The sequence below is a fragment of the Pempheris klunzingeri genome, chromosome 18 (assembly GCF_042242105.1).
Source record: "Pempheris klunzingeri isolate RE-2024b chromosome 18, fPemKlu1.hap1, whole genome shotgun sequence".
Taxonomy (NCBI): domain Eukaryota; kingdom Metazoa; phylum Chordata; class Actinopteri; order Acropomatiformes; family Pempheridae; genus Pempheris; species Pempheris klunzingeri.
The window spans coordinates 11548396-11559989 of record NC_092029.1 but is presented as its reverse complement, the minus strand read 5'-3'; the positions used below and the strand labels follow the sequence as shown (position 1 = coordinate 11559989).

Here is an 11594-nt window from a genome sequence, read left to right as displayed (position 1 = left end):
GTTTTGTTTTTAAGAATTTAACAAAAGTTCAGACTTTTGTAAAGGTGAATAATGCTTTTATTGAAAACTGATATAATAAAGGCCAGTCTCGTGTCTCCACGCGAGATTTAACATGCAGTGGCGGGCGCGAATTCGACAAGTGGTGGTGGTCTACCTCTCAGCTGTGTTGTGTGCGGCTGCTGTAAACAAGGTAAACTGTCTCTCATTAGCGAGCATATTAGTCTTTAAACTTACTCACAACGACGCAAAACTAACCGCAACACACTCCGCTGCTGTCTGCCAACATAGCTGTTAGCGTCCTGGTTAGCATGTAGTGGTAGTTAGCCTGATAAGCTAGTTTAGTAATGCGGCTAATGTAATGTTAACGTTAAGCTAACGTTACTGTTTTCGTATAAGAAACTGTAACTGTTCTGAAAGTCTTGTGCCGATGAAGACTTCAAAAAGCCAGCAATAGTTACGATAGCTACTCGTTATATAGCTGGAGAACAAGAGTTGATACTTTGCTTTATGCTACGAATGATGGTGCCTGCTCTGTTTCAGTTTCGTTTTCTCTAAAAGAAAGTTGGCTGCCCAAGATGTCAAAAAGGAAGAGCAGCTCGGTCAGTGACAAGCCCCACAAACGGGTCAGAGCTCAGGAGGAGGAGGAAGAAGTGGAAGATGCAGATGTTCATGATAGTGACGAGGACAATCATCGGAGTAAACAGGTCCGTGCTGTCACTGCCGTGTTAAAACATTTTGTAGTTTTTGTTCCTGCAGAGAAATGATATCTGTTGCTTTGTTAACGGTCTATTGTCGCTCTTGATTCTCTCACACTGTAAAAATATAAGAAACGCATGAGGTTGATATACTTGATTACATTTGTGTCATATAGTAAATAAATAACTTGTGTTTAGGTGCAGGGTGCTGGTAAGGTGGTGAGCGACGCAGGGATCGTGGAGAGCATCACACTGAAGAACTTCATGTGCCACTCTCACCTCGGCCCCTTCACGTTTGGTCCCAATGTCAACTTTGTTGTCGGCAACAATGGAAGTGAGTGTAACTCAACCAGTGGGGTGATCCAGAAAAGAGGACTGATTAAAGGATTCAGGTCTTTGGAACTGAAATCCAGAGAAATCCCTGTTTCCTTCTGTAGAAACCAGGTTTACTGGTTAGCGTCTGTGCCTGTTACTATGGCAGCTGATGCCCTGACCTGTTGTATGAGAGGTCACTGTGATCAGCCCCTTGTCCCAGACCATAGTTCAACCCACACTCTCTATTATAGAGCTGAACTATTGGTACCATCTTTTGACTGATTCTGGTTTTTGTGTTGTTATTCAGTGATCACATGTCTTATTGTCTTTTTAAATAGAAAGGTCAGCGGCTATGTATAACTGTTGTAGAGTGATTTTAGTGAAATTTTAAGATTAAACACATTTTTTTCATATTATTGGTGATATTTGATAGAAATTGTGGCATAATTAGGTATTATTTGATAACATTAGTGTTATAGCCATATTTCAAACTTTTAAGGCATGCTCACATTGAACTCTCATGTCAAGCTAAATAAAAGATACTCACTTTAACATTTTATAAAGATAAGAATTTAGAAGGGGCAGACAGTATTGCCATATTAAAGCTGGTCATTTTTGCTTACCATAAAGTGTAAGCTTCTCTTGGCCCCACAGTTATTTTTTTGCTGCAGTGCTTAAAATGGTTTAAAGTTGTAAAATCTTAAATTTGTGTGCAAAATTTTTGTTACTGCCATTAGATAAACAATGTTTCACATTAACATCAGACCCGTGCTAGCAGAATTGCAGGAGATGAGTAGCACTGATACAATGAAATAATCACCTACAGTGTAATTTTCAGTTTTTTTTCTGGAATATCCTCTGTTCTTTGGTGTTTCCCTTATCTTTCATTTAGTTATTTTGTTTACTTAGCGTTTACTATCTCTCCCCCCCCCCCCCCCCCCCCCCCACGCACTGCTTGGGCAACAGGTGGAAAGAGTGCTGTTCTGACAGCTCTCATAGTTGCCCTAGGGGGGAATGCACAGGCCACAAATAGAGGATCATCTCTGAAGGGTTTTGTGAAAGAAGGAGAAAGGTAAATCTTGCACCACAGCATGTGATGTACATTCTTTTTTGGTCATGACAGTTCAGGCAGAAATACTGAGAACACGACCCAGGGTTCGCAGAAAGTCTTAAAAGTTTATGTTATGCTTAACTTTAACAATTATGTTTTCAAGGTCAGGAATATGCTTGAATTCAATTGAGAGGGAGAGAGAGAGAGACTCTGCACAATTACATATTTATGATGGGACTTGAGAAAGTGTCACATTCAAAGGTAACTTCTGTCAAAAGTTGCATCACTTGACTCGCAATAGATGTAATCTGTGTTGCTCTGTCTCCTCAGCTCAGCTGATATATCGATCACCCTGCGTAACAAAGGAAGGGACGCTTACAAACCTGAGGTGTATGGTTCAGCCATCATCGTAGACCTGAGAATAGCACGTGATGGTGCGAGAACCTATAAACTCAAGAGCAAATCAGGTAAAGACTGTGAAGAGCTATGGATTACTCTGCTTTTCTTTTCTTTTTTTCTTCTTTTTCTTTTACAGCCACATCGTACAACTACAGTAATATATCTCATTCAAGTAATTTTAAATGTTAACCACCTCAAAAGATTTATAAACTATTCATGACCAATTAAAAGCTAAGTAAGTGCATACCTTCAGGACAAGTCGGCACCAGTAAAGATGAAACTATGAGTCAATCATCAGAAAATTAACTGACAACTATGTGGTTATAGATGAATAATTTATGGTATATTATGGTATAACAGTTGTTGGCTAGACATTTGTTTTCTCCCCTTATAGGTAAATCTGTCTCAAGCAAAAAGGAAGAGCTCTCGTCCATCCTAGACAACTTTAACATACAGGTATGTGCTATGCAAATGGTGTTTAAAATTTGTTACAACAAAATTAAATCCTGTGTGGCAAACCTGTGTTGGTGAGTCATTATTAACTTATTTTCTTCCAAAGGTGAACAATCCTGTGTCAGTTCTCACTCAAGAGATGAGTAAATACTTCCTACACTCCAAAGGAGAGGGGGACAAATATAAGGTATATCTGTTTTAAAATGAGAATCTTTTATCTGTTGTTTTAACAAACTTTGGCTCGCTTACAGTGTTTTTTTGTTTGTTTGTTTTTTTCCATTCCTCTTGCAGTTTTTTATGAAAGCTACCCAACTGGAGCAGATGAGAGAGGACTTTGTCTACATCAAAACTACCAAGCATCTCACAGAAGATAAAGTTGGACAACATAGCGAAGTAAGAATTAATCCGTCCGACACGTTCCAATTTAAAGCGGCTACAATTGATATTTTATCTTAACAGTGTGTCAAATGATATTGTGAAAGGGGCCAATCTTGACACATAGAGATGAAGCTACAGAGAATTATCATCTGAATCCGCAGCTCAGCTCAGCAACTATGTGGCTTTATTGTTAGTATCAGCTAATTTTTAGTGCTGTCCATAAATTTACTGCACTGGTTCACTCACAGCACTCTCACAGTGTTGTTTTCTGCGAAAAAGCTCTAACGATCCACTTACATTTGCCTGGTGGTCAGAAACTCGACTCCAAATGAAATGCTCAGTAACTGCCAGATGTGTCTGCTGCACTCAGGTGGCCAAAAGTCAGTTATTGCAGGTTTAGCTATACTGATGAAGGACTGTGATACACTGGTTATAAATTTATAATTTATAATTTTTAATCCTTTGACAGTATTGCTAGCTTGTAAAGCACACTCCTCCTTTTTAGCCAAGTTTTATGTGACCATATGATTATTATGTGACTGTTAAAGTGCTTGAAAGACTTGAAGCGGAAGTACCTGGAGAAAGAGGACCGTTACAAGAGCCTGTCATCACTTGATGAAATGCACACCAAACTGGAAGAGCTGCAGAAGCAAATGGCTTGGGCTTTGGTGAGATATTCTTCTTCCATTTTTTTTCCTTCCTTAGTCAAATCAGATTTTACCTATAAAGCCCAAAATCACAAATCACAATTTGCCTCAGGAGTCAAATCCCCTTCACCCACTCTCATGTCCTTATGGAACTGGATTAGTGCAACGTTTGCTTAAAAGATTATTTATCTAAACATTAACTGTGACTTAAATGTTGCAGGTGGCTGAGGTGGAGAAGGAGTCTGAGCCAATGAAGGAGAAGCTGCAGTCAGACAAACGTGCTACAGAGAAATATGATGAGAAAGTGGATGAATGGAAGGTAAGATACGGCTATAGTATTCACCATAAAATCAAGAGTTAAAAACACCACATAGGATACGTTTATACTACGATACTACGTGTTTGATAGCTCACACCACAACTTTGCACTTGTTCATGTGTAGCCCTCTTCTCTCCTCTAAACTTTAACCTTCGACCTCTTCTCTGATCTGTTTTTATATTATAATGCAGAATAAAGTTGAGGAGGCTGAGCAGAAGCACAGGCAGATCCAGGAACAGTTGGAGGGGATCACCCAGCAAATCCAGGAGCTCCAGCCCAAATGTGCTGAGCTTATGGCAGAGGTCCAGAGAAAAAACGCCCTTCACAAGTCCAGCGAGGTCAGAGTACAGACAATGCATTTGTCTGAATATAAGGCAGACAACACTGGACTTGACTTTACATTGTGACTGTTGGCTATGGGAATGCAATTCATAAACTCAACTGAATTAGTGTTTGCATGCGTGCACGCTAGGTCCCTTTTTACAGATGCAAGGCTAACCTGAGGGACCTGGAAAAAGACAAGGTCCAGCTGTCCTCAAGGATAAATGATCTGAAGCTAAGGTACGGCCTCATTTTGTTTTCATGTCTTCTGTGTTGCATTCAAGTGGGAAATAAATAGATGTATTTATTGCGTGTTGACTCCGCCTTGCTTTTCGTCCTTCCCGTATCCCTCTAGCATCAGTCAGACAACAGGAGCAGAGAGCCAGGCCAGGATGGCTCGTATGGAGCAGATAGAGGCTGAGCTGGAAAACCTGACACACCAGATCTCCACTCTGGGCCAGCAGATTGACCAGTATCAGCTCGCTTGCAGCCGTGCCAAGGAGGAGCAAGGAAAGATGAGGTAGGAAAATAGAAACTGGGTACTGAGGACAAATTAATTATGCACACATAACCAATAAGTGTGGTTTCTATTAGTAGCTCAAGAACCAATTTACACTGTGCCTGCAAGGAAGTTTCGAAGTTTAGCTGGAATAAATGCATTAGGGATTTAGGACAAGAAGATAATCTATTACAGATCATACTATTATATGAATCAATCCTTTTGCGCTTTCAGTCTCAATGTTTAACTGATTAATTCTGCAAGTCATTTAACATATAAATGCTATAGAATTCCAGATGCCCAGTTTGTTTCAGTCCTGATCTCCTTTAAACGTTCTCTCAGCAGTGGATGTATGAACCCAAATTAAAAATGGAAATTAGTTCCGTTTATGCCTGCTTTAAATTAACCCAGTTAGGAGATAGTGTATAGGTCTGTATGGTACAAACTGCAGCCGAGTAACTGAAACAGTAAAGGCATTTGAACACACCCACCTCCTTTTGTCTTTAGGAGAGAGCAGCAAATGTTGCAAAGGTCCACTGATGCCAACAGAAGGAACCTGCAAACTTTGGAGAGTAGTCGGTCTAATCGCCTGCGGCGCTTTGGGGAACACATGCCCGCACTCCTCAACGCCATTCAGGAAGCTCACAAAAGGGGCCAGTTCAGGCACAGACCTCGAGGGCCTCTGGGTAAGAACTTCTATCTCAGTCTTCAGAATCACAACATCACAGCCAAAGTTGCACTACCTAAATTAAGATGTAATAAGACATGTTTTTCCTTTCGATGAAAGCTGAGCAACATTAGACCCTTGTTAAAGGTTCAAAACCAGGATAACGTCACTTTGTTTCATTAAATGCTACATTAATGCACATTTTGTTATTCTTTTCTTTTATTCACTTACAGTTTTGAATTTTCACAGAGCAGCACATCAACATCTACTCAAAAACAAAATGAATGGGTGTCTTTCAATATTCATACAAATTGTTTTAATTAAACTATGCCAAAAACCCAACCAAAACGTGACATCTGGGGAAAAAATGCCCCTCTGACGTGCTTTCCATTTTCATATTTCCTTCACTACCACAGGTTACCTTATTAGCCTGAAGGACCCAGAGCTGGCCGTAGCTGTAGAAGTGTGTTTTAAAAGCCTGCTGCAGGCCTTCACATGTGATAACCACGAGGATGAGAAAGTGCTGCAGGGCCTCATGGCCAGAATGTTCCCACCTGGCCGTAGGCCTGCTATCATCACCAGCCAATTTCTGTCACGTGTGCATGATACAAGAAAGAGGTGAGGGCATTCACTAAAACATTTATTAAAAGCTTGCCTGAAAAAGGCATTAGGCTTAAAGGTTTCCTCCTTCACAGAACAAGCATTTGTCAGCTTAAATTAATGTTGGTTACAGTGTATTCCAGCATGTTTTCATTATTGTTTATATGCCAGTGTTGACATGAATTTATGCCAACCACTGGTTGAGTCCAGGATTTAAGCTGTATGAAGTATAACTTCTAACTGTGCAAGAATGTCTCAGAGGTTTTAATCTACAGTGGCCTTCGTTTGTTCTGTCTTTGTGTCAGAGGTGTGAATCATCCTGAATACCCCTCCGTGCTTCAAGCCCTAGAAATCGAGGACCCAGTCGTGGCCAACTGCCTGATTGATCAAAAGGCTATAGAGAGCATTTTACTCATTAAGGTAAAGATCACTTGCATCACAAGAGAAGAAAAGTCCCAGTGAACTCTCTTCAGAGGCTTATGAGACGATAATGATAGTATAATATACAATAAATGAATATATTCTAATACAAAACATACAACAAAAAACAGTAATACAATCCTTATAACGTGTGGTCATTTTTAACACTTGTTATTGAGGTTGTAAAACACCCTATGAAGTGCTATAAGATATCGTGCATTGACATGAATTTCATTTTTATTGTGTGTGTTTGTGTAGAATCGCACAGAAGCTCGGAGAGTGATGCAGGGCAAACACCCTCCTCAGAACTGTTTCCAAGCCTTCTCTAAGGAGGGAGATCAGATCTTCACTAACCGTATTTACACCGCTGATTACACCAGAGCCAACTACCTCTCAGGGGACGTCGAGGAGGAGATCAGGTGTGTGTCTGTATGTATGTGTGTATTTGCAGTCAGACTAATTTTACCCAACAAACCACTGAGGGTAAGAACTTTTTGGTGTCTCTTGGTTTCAACTGCCCTGGTATATACTGTATCTCAGCACCATGGTGGCTGTCCTAGTTCATAGATGATGGACTTATTTAACTATGATTAATGAGATATACACACTGTGCTGTTCGTGGCACAACAGGAACTGGTTGTATAAAGCTGTGCTCTTGTCTTCTTTCTTAATAACCTCTCTACCTCTGTCTGTCCTCTCTTGGTTCCTCCTTTTTCTCTCAGGCACTTGCAGAAGGAGACGGAGAACCTGAAAGCTCAGGCAAATCGCTTCCAGCAGCAGATGAAAAAGTTGGATGAGGATATCAAACAGAATGAAGGGCTGCTTAGACGAACCCATATGGACCAGAAAACTACCAAAGTAATTTTACCTCTCACAAAGTAGCATTCATGTCTGTATAACCCCAGGAAATTATGAAATTAATTGTAGCACTTATTTAAAAATAATTAATTTAATGTGTAATGATATTTCCTCCGCCTATTTGAGTATCAGGGGAACAGGGAAAGTAATACCTCATAATGATTATGTTTAACTTAATATTTCAAAACAGAATGTCTATAAACCCAAACCATTTTTGGATTAGCAATTCTTTGATGATTTCAAACAGATGCATAAATGTAAAATAAACAGATGGCTTTTAGATTAAAAAGAGAGAACCATTCAATGAAAAAAGGATTTCCAAATCAAATTTCTAGCACTCTACTCTGATATGATTATGACTTTCCTCTTGAAATGTGTCTGTTATAGGACAAGGCCACAAAGCTACAGCTGGAGCTGACTGACCTCAAAAATGTGGAAGAGCCTCAGTCAGAGGACCTCAGGCCCCTGGTTTGTACAACACACATCAATGAAATTCAACCCAGAGAAGTAATATTTAATCAGTAATATTTTTGCCAGCACATATGCACTATTAAATATTCTGCTGTCTCCACTCTTCTTTAGGAGGAAGATCTTCAGGAAATTGTTGCTAAGATCGCGTCCAAGCGTGTTAAATATGATGAGGCGCGGGCTCAGATGGCTGAGCACAAGGCTGCCCATGAGGCGGCAGAGCAGGAGTACAAGCAGCACAAAGAGCAGATCAACATGATCGCTGAGGAGGCAGACTTAAAAAAGGTAAAAATGGTAGACATACCCCAGGGTGTCTACATGTCTTGTCATTTGGGTAAAAGAACAATTAGATTAGACTCCTTGTCTTTTATAGTAAGTAAACACTAATTCTACCTGTAGAATATCTTAGCTTTTGAAACCTCTCAGGGAAAAAAATGTAATGTCATAAGCCTCCATGGTGAGTCACATGGTTATGGTAAATGATAAACCCAGGCTTTGAATATATGTATGCACTAAATATAGCCAACATATCCTGTAAATGCAGAGGTGGGGAAGTATGCAAGAATGTGACAACTGTCCATGCACATTTTTTCCTTTGAAATCAATCTGATTTGAAAGTGCACACTACGCAGTTGTAATTATCAGAAATGATCTGAGTGATTGATGTGTATATGGGCCAATGGATACAGAGCTCTAAGCCTTAAGCCATAGAGTATATGACCAAACCTGATTCAGCTGGAAAAGTTCATTAAGAAATAAGTCGCTTTACCCCAGTCATTTGGTGATTGATTCTCTGCACAGTCTGTGTCCTTCAGAAGCCCCCATGCCTTGACTACTGGAGAAGGTTCATGTGGTTACTCTTTGCGTGCTTGCCCTGTTTGTCCTGCTGCAGGAGGAGCTGAGTAAGACTGATCAGGAAGTGATGAAGTGCAAGCATCACAAGAAACACTATGACGAGAAGCGCAGTGCCCACCTCTGCAACATACAGACCCTGGAGGGCAACCTGGAAAGAAAGGAGCAGGAACTTCAGGTATGCCTTACAGAGATACTTGGGGGCAAGTTGAGACAGAGGTGTTCTCCACAGGGCTTCATGGCTGATTTAAAAAAAAAAAAAATGTATTGATGTATTATCAGACAGAACTAATAATGTGGGTCCTAAATTTGAGATGAGAGAAATGTTTTCGTGATATCCACACAGCAACACAGAGCAACACAGAGCACTTTATTGCACATATTGTTTTATTTTAATTGAAATGAAATTAAATGACTAATGTAGATTTTGTAGTTATAATTTCACCTGCATGGAGTCTCACATATTGAAAATTTGTTTTCCCCCTGCGGTTCAGACATCTGTGGCCAAGGCCACAGAAATCTGTCCAGAGAGGCTTGAGGTTCGACGGGCAGCCAGGAGTCTGGACAACGACATCAGCCGTCTTAAGGTTAAGATCGCAACCCAGCAGGAACAGCAGGGGGACCGTGAGGAGGTTGTGAAGTATGTTACTCAGACCCTTGTATCAGATGAAAATGTAATAACAGCCATGTAGCATCACAACATATGCAACCACTCAAATCGGTGAATCTGCGTTAACACGTAAACCTTCCTCTCTGTTACCCACATCCAGACAGTATCATGAGGCTTTGGGGAACTACAAGAACATGGCACAGCAAATGAAGAACCTCAACAGCTTCATCAAAAGTCTAGATAGTGTGATGAACCACAGACTGCAGGTTTACGCTGAGCTCAGGAGGTAGGTTGCTGGCAAAATGTGTCCTGGAAAATTGCTGGCATTGCTACAGTATGTAAAAGGAAATCTGAAATTAAACATCTGTCATGTCATCGTGTTCCTTAATTTATCATTCTTTCTCCCTTTCTTCTTTGTCCATTTGACCTCTTTTCTCTGCATCTCCTGGTATTTTAGGTTCCTCTCTGCCCGCTGCAAATACTACTTTGACAGCATGCTGGCTCAGAGAGGCTACACTGGAAGTATGACTTTTGACCACAAGAATGAAACCCTCTCCATCTCGGTAAGAAGAACATTTGATTAATCAGACGGACAACAGTTCAGCCTCATTTTCCCTCTAATAAATGTAGAACAAAGAGTTATTTTTAATGGATTGTGTAACACAATCTGGCTCACATGAGTTGTTTTGTCATGACAAGTATTCCAGAGTTCAGTTTAAAGTTAAAACCTAAATGAGGACATTACATTTTGCATTCATTTTCATCATTTGAGACTAGACTGCTGCAGCATTTTTGGCCTGGTGGTGTTCATGTACCAAACTGATTTCTCCTCTGCAGGTGCAGCCAGGACAGGGGAACAAGGCTGACCTGAGTGACATGCGCTCCCTGTCCGGGGGGGAGCGCTCCTTCTCCACCGTTTGCTTCGTCCTCTCTCTTTGGGCCATCACAGAGGCACCTTTCCGCTGTCTTGACGAGTTTGATGTTTACATGGTAATAACAGACAGTTTGTCTGGACAGGAATGCACGACACCTTAGATCATAGTTTTAAATAGACATTAGTGTGGTCAGGGGAGGTGAAGGGGAAGTTTGGAGAAAGGTCATATGAAAGGACATTACATGACACTCAAAGAAACCATCTCTCTGTGTTAAGCCTTATTTTTTTAATTTTAATTAGGACATGGTGAACCGGAGGATATCGATGGACATGATGCTGAAGGTGGCTGCTGGTCAGCGCTACAGACAGTTCATTTTCCTCACCCCACAGAGCATGAGGTATTCACTCCTTTGTCTATATATTTGTATATAAAATCAGCTAGACCATCCAGATGTGATTGTTTGACTAAGATTCTATATAATACAGTACAGATAATGTGATGCTTATCTGAGAATTTGAAAATCACAGTTGTGTTGTCACATCTTCTTCTTCCTCTACTTCTTCTTCAGTTCTCTTCCAGAGACTAAAATCATCCGCATCCTCCGTCTCAAAGATCCAGACCGTGGCCCGAACAACACACAAAGAAGTCAAGACGAGGATCAGTAGTATTGCTAGCTGGTAATTCAATAATCCAGTAATAATTTAAAAGAGTCAGTGAGACCATTAGCAGGTGATAAGACCCTCCATTGGTCACCAGGACAGGGTCATATGCAGATCTCATTTCTTCTTCATGTTGTTCTTTCCCCATCAAGTGGGCTTCAGTTTTGAGAAAGTTTTACTTCTGTCTGTGTTTGAAAGCAAGAATGATTGTTCAAAATGTGTTAAATCTTTTATACTATAACACTGAAGCCATTGAAATGTTGTAAGCAATGCTCCAGGTAGAATTATTTTTATATCCTCTGCACAAATAATTTTTAAATGGTTCAAACGGGTACATTGGAGGTCATGATGTCATTGTGAGCAATATTTGATTAATATTAAACAAGTTAAGAGACTCCTTCAGTGTTGGTTCTTTTTTGTGCATATTGCAGAATTTTAACGGAGAGGTTTTCCACCTCGTCCGTCTCTAACTGGAGGTCACAGTTCAAGTTCTTTTTCTGTTTTTACC

At 40.4% G+C, this 11594-nt stretch overlaps 1 protein-coding gene across 2 annotated transcripts; it reads left to right on the top strand.

Annotated features, from left to right (window-relative positions):
• The first annotated feature begins 126 nt into the window (after window positions 1–126).
• Window positions 127–11471, top strand: LOC139218166 (structural maintenance of chromosomes protein 6). 2 transcript variants are annotated; one of them, XM_070849725.1, is made up of 27 exons: window positions 127–190; window positions 541–704; window positions 894–1029; window positions 1977–2082; window positions 2392–2528; window positions 2855–2916; window positions 3020–3100; window positions 3205–3306; window positions 3840–3959; window positions 4159–4257; window positions 4449–4595; window positions 4730–4818; window positions 4934–5098; window positions 5585–5763; window positions 6161–6362; window positions 6650–6764; window positions 7023–7183; window positions 7487–7622; window positions 8010–8090; window positions 8205–8375; window positions 8983–9120; window positions 9437–9582; window positions 9713–9838; window positions 10010–10115; window positions 10390–10542; window positions 10727–10824; window positions 10996–11471. In XM_070849725.1, exons 2-27 carry the CDS (start codon window positions 576–578, stop codon window positions 11090–11092), a joined length of 3282 nt encoding a protein of 1093 aa, XP_070705826.1. In that variant the 5' UTR covers window positions 127–190; window positions 541–575; the 3' UTR covers window positions 11093–11471. The 2 variants fall into 2 exon arrangements, with proteins under 2 accessions (XP_070705826.1, XP_070705825.1); XM_070849724.1 differs by having other exon boundaries at window positions 130–190; window positions 559–704.
• The last annotated feature ends 123 nt before the right edge of the window (window positions 11472–11594 follow it).